Below are 21,411 nucleotides of genomic sequence, written 5' to 3'. Positions count from 1 at the left end.
TCATAATGCACTTCCACCTCAAGGTCGTGTCAATCTCTTGTTATCATCTTCTTGTTATAAGAAGACAACTTAAGGAGAAGTTATTTCAGTGTAGGCCATTTTTGTTCATTAAATAGCAGCAACTTTAAAGAAGAAATAAGCAACACCTAGTTCATCCTGCTACTTTTCTTGAAGAAGAAGAAGAAAGGGAGGAAACAAAAATTAAGAAGGAAAAAGAAGACGGTCAGCACGTTCTTGGAAAAGTCGATTGGGCAGGAGGGACAATATTGGAAAATTGAGGGGAAAAGGCACGTGATGGACATGGTCTTTTGACGATGCTGTTAGTTTTTGTGATAAAATTTAATGGAAGGATGATACTTACAACTTTTTAAATAGTATAAGGATGGTTTTTGTTTACTAGGATAAGACAAGGATGTACCCTTGGTTTGAGCCATAGTTTAAGGATGATTTTGCCAAAAACTCCTCCATCATGCTCCCCCACCCCAGGAGAAACTAAACACTCATCATATTTCACCATTTCTATCAATTATTAAATAATATTTGATATTTAATAAATCTTAGCATGCACGTTTAAAAAAAAATCGTAAGTAAATCGAGAGGAGTGATAAACCCGTGAAGCAGAAGCATGAAATCTCAAACAAAAAGTTTACATATAATTATATTCCATTAAACATGATTAAATATGTCATTAAGATACACATATTCCTAACAAATGCACACAATCAACCTGTAATACAGACTCGTCACCTGTAGCAGCAGCCTTGCTAGACTTACGTCCTCTGTTTTTTTTTTTTTTTCCTTTTAAAACTCCAGGAGAAATAAATCATGCAAAAAAGAGTTAGCTTGTAGGTAGTGCATTTCCCTCTGCAAAATTATCGATTTGAATGCCAGCTTCTAGAATGCATATTCTTCTGCCACTATTGCAAGTTAATAGCAGCAATAATCAGCAGTAGTAGTACAAAAGTTTGAAAGGAAAGCCAATCACATCATAAGCGAGGGTAAAGATAGATGAAACCAACTACATCTGTACATAATAATGATGACGATAAACAACACACAGTGTTAAAAGAAAAAGAGAATAGAAAAACAAACGGACATGTCCTCAAGCTGAGTGAACAGAAGAACTTTGTGTGTCTATTGATAAGTATGACCATAAGAATGTAGTCGTGGTACAGTCCAAAGGGTTTTCCTCTTTTCCTTTTACTTAGGAGGGCAGGGAGATTTTTGGTATGAACATTGTAGAATGCAAAAGAATCACTCTATAGTATACATCACAAGGAGGTACGGGATGTATTTTAAAAAATTCTGATGAACTTGGAGAGAAAAATGATTGTTAAAACCACATGTTGTACAGATGCTAAAATGTGCTAACATCATATATATTAATCGATTTTTGGGATTCGAAGACCATGAACTTGTTATGCTAAAAGCGAAGAAAGATCTACAATTCATCCTAAAGTCCATCCCAGTCACCCAAACTAAAGATGTATATCGGCTTCTCCATGATTTTGACAAGCATGTGCCATGGGGAGATTGTTCCAAAAATATGGACAAGGAGTTGTTAAAACTAAAATTCATGAGCAAATGCAGGTAAACTATTACTTAAGTCAAACTTGCAGATAATAAATACAACAACAATAACAAACCCAGTAGTTTCCCACAAGTGGGGTAACTTGCAGATAATAAATCCTGCCAGCCATTTCCAACTCAATAGTTATTGGTAGAAACTCTAGCCTATGATACAAGTTTAGACAGCACTCCAACTTGCCAATGACAAATTACTCACTCAGTTAGAGGAAGAGGGCGTAAAAAGCTTACATAAGAATGTCGCTGGAAATGCTGTCAAATTTTCCACCTGATTAAGGAAAGCATTTCATCCTCTGCAGAAAAGAATATTGTTTGTTGGTAAATAGAATGTCAAGATTTCTTTGTGTAAAAAAGTTTGGTTTATATCACGAAAACCTGTCTTTCTATTTCAACAGCAGCTGCAGAAAGTCTTCTTTTTAGCAACGACCTCTCTTCTTCACAAGTTTCCATGTTGGTGTCTAAGCAAAACAGAAGAACGTTCAAACATCATATGGAAGAGATACAAGGAAGGTAAGCACTTTATAAGAAAGCCTAATTCTGAACTGACCAACATTTTATTGATCTATAACCACAGAAAGGGAAGGATGTAAACAACACATTGTCAAAGTCACCTCACCCGGTTCTCCAAAAAAGTATACCTTCCTCCACTGCTTTCATGGGGTACCTTGTAATTTTTGAGAATTTTGTTATACAGTTCTGGGAGCAAACAAATAAACTAGATCTCCTTGGTAGATATTGTCTACTTCTGCCAAGAATAGTATCGGTTTGATGTGAATTTAAGTAACATTTTCACTTAGAAAAGCTTAAAGATCAATTGGTTCACTCCATGAATACCAAATCCTACAGTCCAATCTCAAATTATGCTTTTGGGACCAAGTGAAGCCCCGCTGTCTACAGTAAGAGCCTCCGGAATCAGACCTGCTTTTTGCCCAATTGACATGAGGGGGAAATGTCATAAAGGTAATAAAGGTCCACCTAGAAGGGATCTAAACGTCCTTTCAAATTGTTAAAAGTAAGGTTCCCGATCCCTAACGAGTGATCTAAAGCCAAAGATAACAGCATTTGGACTTTGTGAGCAAAATGAATTCCATCTTGACCAGGAAAAAAAACGGCCCCTTGCCTAAAAAGGCAAGTGCTGTGTTCTTGGCATTGTATGTTAGTGAGATGAACACTTCCAGATCTATTTCCAAAGAGAACCATCCATCCATGAGTGTTCATCCCGCTGTCTACAGTAAGAGCCTCCGGAATCAGACCTGCTTTTTGCCCAATTGACATGAGGGGGAAATGTCATAAAGGTAATAAAGGTCCACCTAGAAGGGATCTAAACGTCCTTTCAAATTGTTAAAAGTAAGGTTCCCGATCCCTAACGAGTTATCTAAAGCCAAAGATAACAGCATTTGGACTTTGTGAGCAAAATGAATTCCATCTTGACCAGGAAAAAAAAACGGCCCCTTGCCTAAAAAGGCAAGTGCTGTGTTCTTGGCATTGTATGTTAGTGAGATGAACACTTCCAGATCTATTTCCAAAGAGAACCATCCATCCAGAGTGACTATCAAATTCATGCATGCATGCTCACTTTTTTGACAGGTCAAATTTTAAATGCATGAGGTGCAATAACCATGGCTAAGCATGTGTTGTGGTTTCGGAAAGTGTAAGTTACATGTAAAGAAATGATGTGTATAGGAAAAAAATTAAAACAAAGCTGAAAATTAGAACGTCGTCTTACCATAATAATATGTTGATTGAATTGTGATGCGTTCAGTTGGCTGAATAATGAGAACAAAGATTATTCAGTAAAAAGACAAAAACTTCTATCTGGAAGAAACAGCCAAATGACTAGATAAAGTATAATATTTCATACAAAGAAAAAGAAAAAAGAAAAAAAGTATAAGAAAATGAATGAGCATACAGAAAGACTATCTTTTGATGTGTCAATTACATCCTCAATGTCTGAGACTGGTTATAGAAAAAGTACTTGAAATCTCCCCCTCAAACCCCACATGTGTATATTTTCCAGCAGCTGAATTAATGGCAGAAATGGAAAAAGATCCTAAAATGCAAAAAGAATTAAGCAAAACATACTACATAAAAATGATGATGATGATGCTCTCTGTACGCCAACTTACCAGAACCATCATCTTCCAACGCCCTATCGCATCCAATCCCTCAAATTCCTTTCCGTATCCAACGTTTCCTAATCTTCGCCGCTGCACTCCCCACCCCCTTCCTCCGGTTCACAATGCTACTCCTCACTTCCTCTAGACCATCATAGCCCTCCTTTGCACCCCAGGTAGCTGCCACGCTCATGGATGATTCCCTCCCCAGCCTCTATTATCCTTCTTCTTCCCGTCCAACTCTCTCACCATCACAATTCCCTCCTGCACCTCACCCCTCCGGTCCCAGGCTTCTTCTTCTCCCAACTTAGCTTCTTCCCTCCCACCCCAGCACCTCCATCCGAGGCCTATTCTTATTCTTCCATTACAACTCCCTCCAGCACGACCGCACCACCTTCTATTCTATCTTTATAGTCAATTTGGGATTTCACTATGCTGGTTGAAGCGATATTCCACTTTTTTCCTTAGTTTTAGCATGTGCAAGCCACATTACAGCGGGATCATGGTAAAGGAGCTATTAGAAATAATTTCAGACGTGATGGCTGCAGTTTTTGCCGATCGAATGTTGGTGACCAAATTGATTTGACAACATTTTCTATGTACTCCATATATGGACAATCATGACATAGAAAATGAAGAACTTCTGAAAGTTTAGATCATATCTACGAGTTTAAACTGAAATCTCCAGCACAACTCCTAGGAGCAATCATTGCATTATCAACCAACAAACAAATGCATGCGTTCCAACTTTCTCAAAAAACAACTTTCTTCCATGAAAACATTCGTAAAAATATGATGTGCTTAAAGTGTTGCTTTTCAAATGCTTCAAAAAGGATCAAGTTGATAAAACTACAGCCAACGTAATAGTTTTAGCATAGTCAAGATACCTTTCATTAGATACTACTTTCAAGCAAAGTACATAAATTTATACCTGTTTCAAATGAAAATAAATGAAAAGAAAGTGATTGAACTAGAAATAATACCATTACAATAAATTTATACCTGTTTCAAATGAAAATAAATGAAAAGAAAGTAATTGAACTAGAAATAATACCATTACAAAGATCCCTTCACGTCTAGTAGGTAACTGCTCAAGCTTTCTCAATGTTTCATCTCCTTTTGTAACTTTGCCAAATATTGCATACTGAGTTATTCGACAAAAAATGAAAAACACTGTAAGATTCTCAATTTAAAAATATCCCTCTCTATTCACTATGATAGCTAGGATTTTGACCAGCACACCTTGCCATCAAGGTGAGGTGCATCTCCAAGGAGCATTGAAAATGATGAGGTACCACTATCAGGATCATCATACCTATGGAAAAGCAAATATGAGAAAGGTTCACCTAAAGTTAATTGGTGCACAATTGAAATACCAGTAAAATCAGAAAGTGCAAAATTGAAGGTATCTTGGTAGAGAATAGAAAAGATTTTTAATTGCATGTAGCATCCATAGAACTTGATCCTAATTTACATATCCCAGACAATACCGGCATACACCTCGGTCAGGCTTTAGTATAGACCATGACTATCTGCAGCAAAAGACGAAATCCTTTATACTAGTCAATTCCTACTTTGACATATCTGAGTCTCCCCTTATTTTATTAAAAGTTATATTGTACAGCTTCTTAACAAACACCGCCATTCAATAAAAGATATTAGACTATGTCATGCATTTTTCCAGATGAACATTTCTTATAAGCAAGGAATTGCAATATATAGGAAGAGTGCGTCTCAAAAGAATAAGTGTACCATGATTGTAACTTAGAGCCCGTTGGACATAAGAAATTTTTCACTTTTTTCGAAAAATTTTCATTTTGTTTTTGAATATAAGCGTTTCGTCATAAAATTTTCAATTTTCAAGATGCATTTTGGAATTTTTCGAAAATTTGAAAAACTCCAAAAAGTAGTTTTTCAATATTTTCACTCGGATCACTCACAAAACTTCAAAAACAACCCAAAATTATATTCATGTCCAAACACAACTTCAATTTTCAAATACCATTTTCACTTGAATTTTTTTTTTCACTTTATTTTGGAATTTTACAATTCTTATGTCCAAACGCCCACTTACTATAGATCTGGCTATTCATAGCCAAGAAAATCAACAAACATTACCTTCCCATTGAAAGGATCCCTCTCACATGTTTCACTTCACTAAGTTCACCAACAACAGTTTTTTCAGCTTCTGCCCTTTGTTCTTCATTCATAGGTGCGCTCCTCCCCCCGACAACATCAGCCACTTGGGCAACAAAACCCTTATCAACCTGCCGACGTCATTAAGATTCTCATCATCAAATTCCAAACATAATAATGCACAATGTTTTAATTCTTGGCAGTTACCCGAAAGAAGTGATTGGTATTGTAGCATCCCAAGCGCACTAGCTTGAAGATGTGCTCAACTGTCTTTGGCGCAACACTAGGGTAGAAACCAAATTCAATATCTCCGTAATTTGTCTGCCACATAGTTAAAATCAGTCAAAAATCATTCAGATGGATCAAGACAAAGTTCGTACTTAGAGGTTTGCGGGGTGAGGAGATTAAGAGTCAGCACAGCAAGCAACTTATATCCTTACATTGTAAAACATAACTAAAACCCTATCTCAATCCAATATAATAGCAGAATCAAGTAACAGCGAGAATTTTGATAGCTAATTACAATATACATTCTTAGGGATCACAGTATCCAACCCACTTAACTGAATATCCGTTTAACCAAAAAAAAAGTTCCGCATTTTCCTTCAACTTCTATAATTTAAAGCAAGAGTTACTTATGTACAAATATACTTGCTTTACTGATAAAAATACAGATTCCAAGTTCTATTTTCTTAATGAATCATTGCATGCCAAGGATCACAAAGAAATTTTTATCCAAAGTTTTAAACTAAATAAATACAATGATTCAACCAGGCAAAGATATAGTGTTTTTGGCACAGCCCCTCGGCTTGAATCACATCTACTTTTTCTTTTTTTCTTTTTTTAATGGTGGTGTTCGGACCAATTTTCGCGCACTCCGACTAAATCCACCGATTACCTGCTACCTTCCACTAGCACAAATATCGAGTAACTGTGCCCACCAAGTCTTAGACACATAGAAAGAAATAACCTAGTGTTTTTTCTCTCCACTAGGATTGAACCTGAGACCTCATGGTTCTGCACCCACTTCATAGACACTATGGTATATCGGTGCTAATGATCTCCCAACCAAATATATATATATATATATATATATATATATATATATATATATATATATATTTACACCAATAAAATGTGCAAAGAAAAATTAAAATACAAGTGGGTCGGATCCACTAACTAAACATCATTAATTTGCCTCTGATTTCAACATAATACTAGCAGAATTAACTAAACAGTGTGAATTTCTAACCGCTCATAATCAAACATGAATATATACATTATTTGCATTCAAATACCCAACAAACTAAATTTAATATCACACTAAACAAGAAAAATCTTCCATTATCCTTCTACTTCTCACAATACAAAACAAAAGTTACCAATTTAAAATAATACATGCTATGAAGGAGAGCCATGGAACAGAAGGGGAGCCTTGGAGCAACGGTAAAGTTGTTTCTGTGTGACCTATTGGTCACGGGTTCAGGCCGTGGAAGCAGTCACTAATGCTTTCATTAGGGTAACATGTCTATATCACACTCCTTGGGGTACGGCCTTTCCCCGGACCCTATGTGAATGCGGGATGCTTTGTGAATTGGGCGGCCCTTTACATGCTATGGATGACACATGAAGATTCCAAGTTCTGTTTCTTATGAATAATTACATGCTAAGGGTCACCAAGAAACTTTAATCCTTAGATGTAACATAACTAAAACTACATTTCATCAGCGGCGTGGGCCTGCTGCCCCTGATGAATACTCTAGATAGTTTAACAATCTTTAAGAATACTAATTTGTACTAAATTGGGACTTGTTTTTCAAATATTTTGAAACAATGAATTTTATTAAATACATGCAAGACGTTTGGCTTTCCAAGTTAATGCATCTTGAAAAATGAATTTAGAAATTTTATTAGATTCATTCTTGAACTCTTAAATACATTCTTAATTTAGCAAATACAATTTTGTATCATAAAAGGCATGAATTCTCTTTAATGTTGTTTGAGTCTTTCAAGAAATCTTAGTCTATAAATAGGAGTTCTTTCATTTGGAAAATAAAAGCACAAGAAAGCATTTCTTTTTATGAGAAGGACAAGAAAGCAGTTCTCTTATTTGAAGAACAAAAGAAAGACATTCCTGGATGTTTACCTTGTTGTGCCTTAGTTGAACTCTATAGTGTTGAATTTATTCTTCTGTCTGTTCGTAGAGGAGACTTCAAAAAGCGGATTTTATGTGCCTCTAAGAATGACAAGAATATTAAAACAATTATGCCAATGCCTTGTCGCAAAAGGTTTTACCTCCGGTTCAATGGGTTGAAGTTATTATATATGGTTCAAAAAAATTGAAGATTTTTCAGTTCAAGCACTTAGAAGATTTTACAACTTCAATTCTAGCTTCTGTATCGAGAACTATAGAGTGATTTCTTCACGCGCTATGATGGGTCTAACAAAGTTGTACTTTGTGTCATTGTGCTTAGTCCTAAAATGATGCTTAAGGTCTTCCATATAAGCTACGGCTACTTGGCTATCACAACACAGTTGAACTGGATCCATTAACTTGCCAATGATCCCAAAGTATTTCATAAACCTCTTTAGCCACACAGCTTGTTGCACTGCTGCAGAACATGCAATAAACTTTGCTTCCATAGTTGACAAAGCTATGCATGTCTGCTTCTTGATACTCCACAAAATGGTAACATTATTAAGCAAGAATACATATCCAAAAGTGGATCGCGTGCTGCAATTTTTACCATGAGCTAGATCAACCATGGATTTCCATCATGTCTTTGAACTTCAGAGATATGGATGCATAGGTGAAAATATTTGAGAACTAAGAAAAAATCATCATCTTTGTTTTCCAATATCTCTTGTGATGCCTCGGACTACCTTCACATATCATCCCCTTTTGTGTCTCCTCTCATGACATTGGAAGAGAATGACTTTCTCATTCCCCGCTACTTCACTCTCGTGCCAGTGAAATATCTCCATATCTCTTGAACCAAGCACTTCACATCTAAAAATAGCGCATAAATAAGCAACACATAATTTCTCAAAAAATTCTTGCTTAAGGTTTGAAAGGCGATCACCTAATTAAAGAATCAAAGTTTCTTTTCCTCCTACAATCACGATCCTTTGATTAAAACAGATAGGAATCATATATGCATATCATGTAGGATGTATCCTTGCGGGCATATATCAGGAAATATTTCCCTATTAGAACCAAGATAATAAAATTGTCAAATTGCTCGAACTAAAATATCTTCAAGTTGTTAGAACCAGATATAATAATAACTTTAACTCGTTCATTGTAACTAGAGATAAAACATATCTTCAGTTGGTGGACCAGAACATATGCAAAATTGTTAAACAACAATAATAATCTTCTTGTGGGTAGAGGCACGTAAATACACTGTTTGAAGATAGTTGAAGTTTCTTCCACGAGCAAATGAAAAAAAAATGACAATACCATCTCTGTGTTCAGCTAAGACTCAACAAGGTAGCATTCAAGTCTTGGTGTTCAACTAAGACTCAACAAGGTAGCATTCAAGAACGTTGATCTTATATTCTTGAATCTAGGATTTCACCTTCTAACCAATGTCTTTCTTTTGTTTTCAGAATAAGGAACATGCTTGTCTGTGTTGTTTGTACTTATATTTTCCGAATGAAAGAACCTCTACTTATACACAAAGAATTTCTAGAAAAATGTAAACAAAGTTAAATAGAGTTCATGAATAAATTCATGATTTTTAGAATACCCAAAATATATTTGCAAAATCAAGAATGTATCTTAGGAGTTCAAGATTGAACTTAGAAAGTTTTCTAAATTCATTTCTCAAGATTGATTCACTGCGGAAAACTAAGTCTTCCGGAAAAAAATTATTGTTCCAAATTTATTGAAACACTTATTTCCAACAATCCTCTACTTGTTTAAGAAACTTTGAAGGTTTGAGACAATTGATTTAGTTACACGCATCAATAGTGGTATCTTCCGGACTTGAACCATTAGCTAGTGAAAGCATTCTAAATCATTGAACTGCTAGTGAATGAATCTTGAATTGCTAGTGAATGAATCTTGAACAAAGGAGTTCATTGTATGAAGTAGAATGCACATTACTATTTTCCTGTGAAAATCGAGAAACTTTGTCACCTTACACCCATGTGCTCTGAATCCTTTTATCTAAGTGCTAAAATTTTGCCTTTCTAAATCTTATCGAAGCAGCCTGCACTATGCACTTAGACCGGTGAATTGATCAAGAGTAACTTTGCATACTCGGACCAAAATAGTCTATCAATTCACTAAGAGATATTAGTCTCAAACTCCTTTACAACAAAGTGTTGATAAATCTATCAAGAGTGTTCCTACTAACTACAGTCGAAATTGGTCCAAGATTTATTAAGAGAATAGAATATTATCCTCCTTTTCAAGAGAAATATGCACATCCATTACATCTTTTCAAATAATGGGAATTTTATTGATGTGCTCAAGACATCTCAACGAATGTAACTTTACTTGCTTGTCCTTTTGAACCTAAGAAAGTATCATTAGGTAGGGTTTTCATAAAGTACAGTAAATTTACAACAAGTTTTATTCTCATCCCTTTACAAGTTTTCACCGACTCTTTGCCTAATCCTTTAGACAAAGGAGCTGCTAAATTAAACCTGGATATAATATATTCAACGGATAATACATTATCCTCCCATAATCTTCTCATGTTATTACGTTTGGGACAAACTTGTCTCAATTTGTCATTGTAACATCACTTAAAGCCCGAAATATACCACATTTATCATCACAATAGATAGTCAAAGGTGGCACTGGCTTACTCCATAGAGGAATATCTATTAAAATACTTCTAAGCCAATCGGCTACTTCTCCAACAGAAGACGTAGCTATAAATTTTGCTTTTGTTGTTGAGTGAGTAATACATATTTGCTTCTTTGATTTCCAAGCAATTGTTGTTTCAGCTAAAGTGTCCAAGCAATAATTGACTTAGTGGGCGTTTGGACATAAGAATTGTAAAATTCTAAAACAGGGTGAACACATTTTTCAAGTGAAAATGGTATTTGAAATTTAGAGTTGTGTTTGGACATAAATATAATTTTGGGTTGTTTGAAGTTTTGTCAGTAATTTGAGTGAAAATTTTGAAAAAAAAAACTTTTTGTAGGTTTTCAAATTTTCGAAAATTTCCAAAATGCATCTTCAAGTGAAAATTGAAAATTTTACAAACAAATGTTGATTTCGAAAAACAAGTGAAATTTTTTTGGAAAAAAAAAGGGAACAAATTTCTTATGTCCAAACGTGCTCTTAGAGTCGCAGAATTCCGAGTCACATCACTATACCCTTCAAGAACGGTCGGAAAGGGAGAGTAATGCATTCCAACATTAATTGTATTCTTTTGAATACCTTAAAATACGGCTTAAGGCATTCCAATGTTCAACTCTGGGGTGACTAGTAAACTTGCTCAATGTCCATACTGCATAAACAATATCAGGTCTTGTACAATGCATTGCATATATAAGACCAACAATCCGAAAATTAAGTCAGCTAATCTACAGCACCACTGGAATTTCGTGCTAATTTGATGCTAGGATCAGATGGTGTAGGAGCAAGCTAGTATCAAAATAACCAAACTTTTTAAGACTCTCAATACAGTTGGCTTCAATAAGAATCAAACCAGTACAAATCTTACAATTTTAATGGCCAAAATCACATTAGCTTCTCCAAGATCTTTTATTTCAAAATGAGAAGAGAGAAATAATTTAGTTTCCTTGACTCTTTCAATATCAGTTGCAAAGTACAACATGTCATGTCATCTACACAGTGACAAATCAGAACACCAGAATTTTCTTGAGATTTACTGCAAGCATGAACTTGAAGTTACATCAAATGGATATAAAAACCCACTTCTCAATGGACAGCTAGATGAACAACAAACACAACAACAACAACAACAACAACAAAAAATCTAGTGTAATCCACAAGTGGGATCTAGGGAGGGTAGTGTGTAAACTTACCCCTACCTTCAAGAAGATAGAGAGGCTGTTTTCGGTAGACCCTCGGCTTAGGGAAGGTAAATGGAAGGGAAACAACAAGCACACCAATCAGAAAAACGAAGTAAAAATACAAAACTAACACTAGGTATTGCAATCAGAAAGCCGAAACGAAAACAACAAGTAATAACAGAAGCCAAGGAATACGAAAATACACAAATGACACTAAGTCATGTACTAAAGCTATTGTTACAGACAAAAACAACGCTCGGCTACTTAACCCTTTACCTTTATTCTCAACTTCCATACCTTCCTATCCATGGTCATGTTCTCGATAAACTAGAGCAACGCCATATCTTGCATAATCAACTCTCCCCAATACTTCTTCGGGCTGCATCTACCTCTCCTTAGGCCTTCCATGGACAACCTCTCACACCTCCTCACCAGTGCATCTGTGTCTCTCCTCTTCAGATGCCCGAATCATCTAAGTCTCGAGTAACCATTAGATTTTATCCAAAATGTTCAAGAGTGCAACGTTCGCAAGCTCAAGAGGTCCATTTATGGATTAAAACAATCATTTAGGCATTTGTAGTTGAGATTTCATCAAGTTATTACAATCTTATTACTTTAATATGATCGATGAGGACCGCTGTGTGTATATGAAGCGGTCTGAAACCGATTACTTATTGCCACAAACTAGAAGTGAGTGCGATTGTATTCCGCATCCACTGACTAAAGGCTCCTGAATCCACCTCTGATTTCAACCACATATACTAGCAAAATTAACTAAACAGCGTGAACTCTAACAGTTAATAATGTACTAAACATGAAAATATACATTCTTGGAGTTTATCCCTCTAATCAAGAAATGTCTTCCATTTTCCGTCTATTTTTCACAACAAAGATCCAAAACTTATCAAATTTACAGTAATATACACTACAAAAAGAAGATACCAAGTTCTGATCTTTTAAGCATTAACTTCAGCTGTACAACATGAATTATTATGACTCAATACATGTACATTCATAAAGAGACGTAATGTGAAAGAAGATCAACCTGAAAGACAACGCGGGTCGACCCGAATTCTGGTTCAAATGCATAGGTACCGTTTGAAGCCAAGCAGAGAAGGGCTATGTAGGCAATGAAAATCGAGACCCTTTTGTCTCTACACATGTTTCTCTGAATAGGGGTTGGATTTTTCCAGTGTTTTCTGCTAGTAGATGTCAGAAATGGCGATCAACCTGTGAATTGTCAACTCCGGGTCCCGGGGCGGGTTACAGCTTTCTCAATGCTCGCATCTAATTTGTAGTCTAATAGTAGATACTTTTGAATTGTCATTTCCATTTATTTTTTACGCATAAAAAGCAGAAATTTATTTCTCTGCAAGGTTCGAATTGTATTATTCAAAATTGAGTAATTTTTCCTCGTTAAACTTGTGTTAGGAAAAGTTTTTTTTTTTTTTTTACCTCTAATTGAGTTCCAGCGTGAAATTAGTGCACTTCACGAGTCCATCTATTCAGATTCTTTGAGATAAAAAAAATTATATTTACCCTTCAATCTTTTATCAAGATCTAAATTATCCTCGAGTTGGAGCTTTATTAGGGATCAAAGGCAAAAATAAGATTTTAACGTGTAAAATTATCCTTGGGTTAGAGGTTTGCTAGGGATCAAAGGCAAAAATAAGATTGGACCAAAAATTTAATACATGCTGAAGTTATACTCGATATTAAATAATACATAAGCAAATTTGGACTTCCAGTAGTAGAAAGGGTATAAGAGTTTCCTTTTATAATACAAATATATATGGTGATTGAATCATATTACAAGTATATTTAAAGTAGTTTATCTTGTAAGATGTATGAAGAAATAGAATGACTACTAGCTTGTATTCTAGCATGATCTCGCTATGAGTTTTGGCAAAAATCATCCTTGGACTAGATCATAAACCTAAAGTACATCCTTGTGATGTTTTAGCGAACAAAAAATATCCTTATACTATTTAAGCTATTGCAAAAATTATCCTTTCGTTAAGTTTTGTCAAGAAAACTAACGCCTAAGCAAAAGAGCATGCCAAGCACGTGGATTTTCCCCTAAATTTTTCAAAAATACCCTCCTGCCCAATTATCTTCCACCTTCACCAAAAAAGACTAAGGCTTTAAAAATAAAGTTTGTTTCCAAATGAACTTCAAAGAATTATCAAGGGCAAACTCTTGAGTAAAAAGAGAAGCAAGGGCTATTTTTTCACGCCGCACAAACAAGGTAAAGAATGATTTTTCAATTCTATTACGATTTTTGCTATTTCTCAGACTGAATTAGTTGGTTAATGTATTTGGCTTCTTACTGTAAGCCTTCTTTGTCACTTTAATTTGAAAGAGATTACTGCAAGTCTAAAGGACAATTAGAAGTAACCAAGTCCCTTACCTGTTTGTTGAAATGTCAGAAAGATTTTCTAATTTCATTTTTTTCCTCGTCTTGGTTTGAATAATCTAAATGCTGCCCCAAAAGAAAATATTGGAGAAGAAGATATTAGTTTAGAAGTTGTTCATCTAGAATTAGAATTGTTAGTTTCAGGAGTCTACATTAGATAACTATATTTTCTGCTGCAAAAGAAAATATTTTTCTTGCTACAAGTTTACATCAAAGACCATTTCATTCGTGGAGATATTTAAATTTCTTCTCTTTGTTGCAGCAACAGTGGAATAGACTAATGTAAGATCCTTCATGTGATTCAAAAAAACTCTCGAAAAAAGTGCTTGATCGCGAAGTACAATTTAAAGATCGTTGCAACAATGAGAAGCAAATTGGATGTCGTGGTTAAACAAGAGCAACGAATAGTCTTAAAATTCGAGAGAAAATTTGAGGCAAAATCTGATTGTATTATTCGTTTATTTGCAGTTTTATATTAAATTTATTATCTATGCACATGTTCAATAAAAAGTAGTGTTGCTACCTAAGAGTATCATTTTGTTTCTTCTGAACAAGTGCACTAAACCGCTAGTTCTTTATTTTGGTTAAGATGAAGCAGTGAGACGTTACAATAAAGTATTTATCAGTTAACTTTTCATCTTTGTTAATGCTTAAAACTAGTGAAAACCCAGCAACAAGGAACACCTTTAGACCATCATATTAGGACCAGCAAAAGTCAATAATGAGCAGGGAAAAACAACAAAAACAACAAAAAATTTCAGCAAAAATCAGTATTCACATACTGCAATACCATTGATTAATTAAAGATAAAAACTAGCTACATAACACCAATGCAGAAACCAATAGCTAATTAATAAGAAATAAAAAACTCCAAACACCAGAAAACGAATTAAAGACAAGAAAATATCAATATTTCTTCAATATAATAAGAAGGCAAAATTCTTCAAGAATTGTCATTTTGTTGAGATGATGAAAAGATGCAACTTTGTTGACTGACCAACGATGTACCTCTTCTAACCTGAAAGAACAAATTAAAACACTGAATATGAATCTCTTAATTTGTAAACTGTAATAAAAAAATTGAAATAAATGTTTTTACCAGTAGCTTTTCAACATTATGAAAACTTGACGTTCTCTCAGACATAATGAAGTCCAAACTGCAAGGTAGTCTGGTGGATGAATTTCAATAGCATCTAAGAAAGAAGTGGAAGTTCTACTGTTGTGGACTGATTTTGGTCTCTTTTTTAACTTCGTCCTGCTGGCTCCTTGCTCATCATCTTCTTTCCTTCTTATTTTGAAAAATAGCAAAAATCGTAATAGAATTGGAGAATCTATAACTTTTTGACTATTGATTCTTTACCTTGTTTGTGAGGCTTGAAACAATAGCCCTTGCTTCTCTTTTTGCTCAGAAGTTTGCCCTAGATAATACTCTAAAGATCACATGGAAAGAAATTTTTATTTTTGAAGCCTTGTCTTTTATGGTGAAGGTGGAAGATGATCGGACGGGAGGGGCATTCTTGGAAACTTTAGGAGGAAACTCACGTGCTTGGTATGCTCTTTTGCTTAGCCGTTAGTCTTTTTGACAAAAATTATTGGAAGAATGATTTTTGCAATAACATAAATAGTACATGCATGTTTTTTTGTTACTAAGATGTCACAAGGATATACTTTAGATTTGCGCATAATTCAAGAATGATTTTTGCCAAAACTCATCTCGCTAGTACTAAATATTTATGAAACTTCCTTTTATCATTAAAGTTCCATTAGATATAACATTTAGAAAGACAAAAACTGCTCACATTAGATTAGACGCATGCACGAAATCACCAAATACATGACTATGTTATTTTTTAACGCGAAACTATATCAAGCAACCATGAATTAAGTAACATGGATTATACTCATTATAGTGTTAGAATTTTATAGTGGTACCACATACCGTTTCTTAAAAGAAAAAAGAAAAAATAATTTTTATATAGTAGATTAAAAATACCTAAAAATTCAAGAAAGGAAAAGGCAAAATACGTAAGTTACTCCCCAAGCTATGGACCAAATCCCTCACACACTTTTTGCGGACCAAAATTACTTTACACACTCAACCTTTCCGAAGTGTGTCTAAGACACCCCACTTTTGACCAGGTAAATTACACGCAAAACAGGTGCGTGAAGAGGTAAAAAATAAAAATCTGAAATTTTATTTGAACGTTGTAGATTCAAGCAAGTTGATCCAAAGGTCTAAATATTTTTTTTCTTTTTATCCTTTTTTTCTTTTTATCCTTTTTTTCTTTTACCATTATATACAAAACACAAAAAAGAAAAGAAAAAAGATTGCTAATGCTAAAACCTCCGTCCCCAACCTCCCTGCTCATTGGTCTTGTTCCCACTATATACGTCACCCAACCGCTCCAGTAGATCCAAGTAGGAATAAAAAAGAAATAATCTTTAGATTTAAAATCTCTACCCGTATTTTTCTCCATAGCCATGGAGTTATTAGTGAAACCCTTATCTTTTTCGTCTTTTATCAGTCGAAAATGGAGTTCTGCTTGAAACTCCGGCCAGTGAAATAGTTTAAATTCTGCTTCAAGTTGAAAAATTAAGAAGTTAATACAATTGGGTGCTTCATTTATATGAATATAGCAGTGGCAAAAGAGGAGAGTTAATGGGTTTTTTCTTGAAGCTTTTATCTGTCATGGCTGCTAAGATTTTAGAGGAAGAATCATTGCACACTTCCATTACAACTTAATTGGTGCAAAATCAATAATCCATTTCAGATATCAATCAAAGAAATTCTGGGTTTTTCTTAAAGAATGGGAGAAAGAAGGTATTTTATGAGGAAGTTTTCTGATTAATCGGAGAGGAAAGTGATGGACAAGGGGAGGAAACGGTTGGGGGGAAGGGGGGGGGATAAGAGACGAGTGGGTTTGGGTTTGTTTTCTGATTTCTTTTCTTGTTTAAAAATTAGTATCAATTGGGATGCAAATTATGCATTTTCTTTTTATACTTGAGTTATGACACGTGTCAAGATTTAATTAGCACATGTGATACAATCTCTGAGATAAAGTGGTCAAACATAAAAAAAGGTGTATCTTAGATATACTTTGGAAAGGTTAAGTGTGTAAGATAATTTTGGTCCACATGTAAGAAGAATTTGATACATAGGTCAGGTGGTAACTTATGTATTTTGCCAAAGGAAAACAAAAAAAGCAAAATGCATAAGTTATGCATTGGTTATTGGATATTTAACTAAACTTGACACGTATCTCATACGGATGATTTTTTTTTTCCATAACATAATTTATTTTTCTTTTATTCGGAGTCAGGCATCAATTATATGCAACACACGACAACAAAGCCCAAGTTGCATCTCATTTTCGCTATTATTTCGGTCAGTCCAACGCTTCTATATACTTGCAGCTTATTTTCCAACAATATCTATCAACTGCAAGCATCAAATACTAAGTACTGTAAATCAGACAATTGCTATAACTTGCCAGTAAAAAACGATTGGGAGCTGTTATGTATGATCTCGAATTTGATTCAAGTAAACCCCAACAATTCATTGTCTAGTTTAAACAAAGACAAAACTGCTCTTAAAACCAGGTCATCTGATTCAATCATAAATTTAGGCCAAAGCCTAACAAGTGCTAAACCAAACCAAAACATTTCTAACACGCGACAGTACATAAAAGTTGCAAAACATAAAACAAGAAAGTACTAAATAGGCGAAGTATAAGATCCAAATGCAAATAAACATAAGAGCTCATTCTTCATCTTCCTCGTCTCCGTCGCCACCAGATGCCTTCTTTGCAGCAGCCTTTTGGTTCTTTCTCTTCACTCTTCCAGGGCGCCCACCACCAAAAGGACTGATGAGAGAGAAGTCAATGTGCTTCTGGGAGTCCAGTCTCACCATAAAAGAAGGAACATTCACCACCTGCCTACCAACTCTGCATGACAAGATTATTAGGTCATGGCGTTATATCTGCCAGACAGATAAATGATACTAGCCCACAGTGAAAGAAATCTGAGAAAACCCAAAATGCGCAGACCAAGAGAAGTTGTTAATGTTCACAGCAGTACTAAACAACAGAACAAATAATACATAGACTACTACTTTGTATAAGGAACAGAGTACATGATATAAGAAGGAACACTCACAAATAATGCAATATATGACACAACCAACACTTTCTTCCTCTAGCTAAGGAAAAAAATCTACCAGCTGAAGTTTAATAACTACAAATTAGCTTCTACGAACACCTAGAAACACAAACCATTTTGAGATGCATCAACAAACTTACAGTGAGCGAATAAACAAGAGCTTCTCAAGAAAACAGTCTAGATATTTCAATCAGATTCCTTAATGTGGAAGCAAATATAACTCTAAAACAGATAATATATCCTTGTTGAGATACTATTCTGACAACTTCTCCTCAAAAATTCACTGCAAGAATATCGGATCACAGATTATTTGCATTGCATAGTGCTTCCAAATAAAGACCTCACTGTTAAAAGAAACAATCCTATGAAATGAGGCTCAGAAGCTTCATAAGAATTTTCATTCCATTGTTCTCTAAAGAAAAAGTCAAGTGTTCGGTAGAGCACTTGAAAAAAAAAAAGCCAAGACCTCAACCAGCACCTTCGAGAAAAGCACATCTATAAAAATAATTATCACCCGAACATCATGTTTATATTAAAGTTCTTTAGCAAAAAAAATGTGAGATAAATGATTCTTTTATAAGGAATCTCAAAACAAAAAGTTCATCACAACAGTCCCTCAAAAGGTGTAATCAAAGGCTAGATCAGTTGCTAGATATTAAAATGTTGGACTATCAAACACTTTATAAATGCCACATATTATTGCACCATAGCAGGTAATTCTAAAAAAAATATTCGCTTAGCAGTCCCGCTACCATACAGTCAGACACAGGAAATATCAGGAAAAAACATATTAAGCCTACTTATTTGAACTTTGACACTAAAACTGGCAATAAATTTTTAGTGGCAATGAATTTTACCTGATATGCCTTTGCCTAATTAGTACTCTAGCATGGTGGATTGACTTAGCCATGCCAGTCTTGAAGACAAGAGTTTGAAGACGACGTTCAAGAAAGTTCTCCACAGTGAGAGACAAGACGTAATCGAGCTTGTTCTGGCTCTCATCCAATAACCCATATCTATTCATCCTCCTCAAGAGTGCTTCACCTTCAAAAATACGACGTGGGTCTTTCTCATCCAAAGTCAGAAGCATTCTTGCAGCATTCCTGATACGGCTCAAGGCATACTGAACTCTCCAAAGCTCCCTCTTGCACCTCAATCCATATTCTCCAACAAGCTTTAACTCGGCATCCAATCGCTCCTTCTCATATGGACGTCGAGGCTTCTTAAAGGTCTTTCCATCTGAGGTACACATCAAAGTAAAAATAAATAAACATATGCTAAAAATTTTAAGAGAAAATACAGATAGAAACAATGTTATGTATCATGAAAATCATTAAAAAGGAAGCGATGCATGATACTGGTTTTATTTTAAGTGCTTTTGTCAGCTGACGTTCCGACACAATTACCTAAAGCGTTAACATCAAAATAAAATTCAACTCTTCCAACATAAAGCAATTGGTACTAGCAAGAATATGACAGTACGGAAACAGGCTGACCCAAACAGAACTGAGTAATTATTAGGCAGTTTTCTATATTTTTTACATCCCTCTATTGACATAAAATTCTCTAAAATATCCCAGTAATTTATCAGCTGATCATGAAGAAATGATGTTCCAATACAACAGCACAAAGCATTAACATCGAAATAAAATATCAACTCTTCTAACATTATGCATCCATATTACCAAGTATATGATCATACAAAAAATAGTCATCAGTCCCAAAACGAGCTGGGTCGGCTATTCGAATAGCTTATATATTTCTGCTCAATTTGGGAATGTTTCATTCCAATATTAAAACTAGAGATTCCCAAAATCTTTTACATCCCTCCAATGACATACAAATCTCTGAATAACACTGCGCCTAATACCAATAACAGCTACCAACTACTAATTTGTATCGCTTATCAGATTCTTTAGCTTCCTAACTTATAACCGATCGAATTTATCTACACCGTCAAAATGAACCCTACAATTGCCTAAATTCCTACTAATTATTAAAAAAATAAAGAAATCAACAGGACAAACACATGCAATCATGATTATTCAGAAATCATATATTAAATAAATAAAGAAATAACACGGCAAGCCGATAAAGAGAAAGAATACAAATTTGAAGACTTACAGTTACGATAAAAGGCGACGTGTACCATGTTTTCCGGTCACCGCCGCTGTCGTCGGCGATCTGCTGAAGGGAACGGGAGGGGGGAAATGGATGATCACAGACTAGGGTTTTCAGCTAGCACTTTATATTTCAACTCTAAACCCTAATGGGCTATAATGTCTCATAACTGATTGGGTTTAACGTCAGGCCCAATAGTTCTGTGTAGTGACCCAAATGACAGATTAGACTTTATCAACTCATTTTATTTTCTTTCATCTAAGAACTATTTTAATCTATGATTGTTTATTTATTTATTTTCCACTCGGTGTTTAGTATTGGGGCCTAAGTTAATTCGGGTTCGCAACGTGTAAGGTCCACTCAAGAGAAACACTTCTTAACATGAATTTTATAAAGCTCGAACCTGAAACTCTTAGTTAAGGATGAATGGATCTTATCTTTCCCCCAACAATTCTTGTGGAAATGACACTATGTAGCCACTTTTAAGTATACTGTTTGAAATATATTTACAGTTTATAATGTATTTAAAAATTAGTCAATTTTGTTAAAACTTCAAGGTGCGACATCTTAAAGTTAAACCTCAAAATTCAAACTTTAGGACATCGTGTCCTAAAGTTCGAAAATAGTGTCCTGGAGGAATTTTATGTCCTGAATTTTAAATTAGTAGTTCAAAAATTCAGGACACTTAGTCTTAAATATTAAATTAGCAGCTCAAAAATTCAGGACACCAAGTCCTAAAGCTTGAGTGAATTGACCAATTTCTAAATACATTGTAAGTCGTGGGTTTATTTTAAATAGGGGGCTTAAAAGTGGCTATTACTGCACTTCACCCACAATTATTGTTAGTTTTAAGTCTCAATTCAATCATGCGACCGAAAT

General features: G+C 34.8%; 2 protein-coding genes across 2 annotated transcripts; both read right to left on the bottom strand.

The window, feature by feature from the left end:
• Positions 1–616: 616 nt before the first annotated feature.
• Positions 617–13,145, bottom strand: LOC107805766 (peptidyl-prolyl cis-trans isomerase CYP23-like). Its single transcript, XM_016629842.2, has 9 exons — positions 12,883–13,145; positions 6,045–6,158; positions 5,820–5,968; positions 4,944–5,016; positions 4,756–4,845; positions 3,314–3,353; positions 1,963–2,045; positions 1,819–1,880; positions 617–917 (listed from the first exon to the last, which is right to left on the bottom strand). The coding sequence occupies exons 1-8, from the start codon at positions 12,997–12,999 to the stop codon at positions 1,860–1,862; spliced, it is 687 nt and encodes a 228-aa protein (XP_016485328.1). The 5' UTR covers positions 13,000–13,145; the 3' UTR covers positions 617–917; positions 1,819–1,859.
• A 4,693-nt stretch (positions 13,146–17,838) lies between these two features.
• On the bottom strand, positions 17,839–20,694 carry LOC107805765 (small ribosomal subunit protein uS4y). Its single transcript, XM_016629841.2, has 3 exons — positions 20,536–20,694; positions 19,269–19,650; positions 17,839–18,197 (listed from the first exon to the last, which is right to left on the bottom strand). The coding sequence occupies exons 1-3, from the start codon at positions 20,561–20,563 to the stop codon at positions 18,014–18,016; spliced, it is 594 nt and encodes a 197-aa protein (XP_016485327.1). The 5' UTR covers positions 20,564–20,694; the 3' UTR covers positions 17,839–18,013.
• Positions 20,695–21,411: the final 717 nt, after the last annotated feature.

This window comes from Nicotiana tabacum, chromosome 18 (assembly GCF_000715075.1).
Source record: "Nicotiana tabacum cultivar K326 chromosome 18, ASM71507v2, whole genome shotgun sequence".
Classification (NCBI taxonomy): Eukaryota; Viridiplantae; Streptophyta; class Magnoliopsida; order Solanales; family Solanaceae; genus Nicotiana; species Nicotiana tabacum.
The sequence above is the reverse complement of the archived record's forward strand: the minus strand, read 5'-3'. Positions and strand labels throughout refer to the sequence as shown.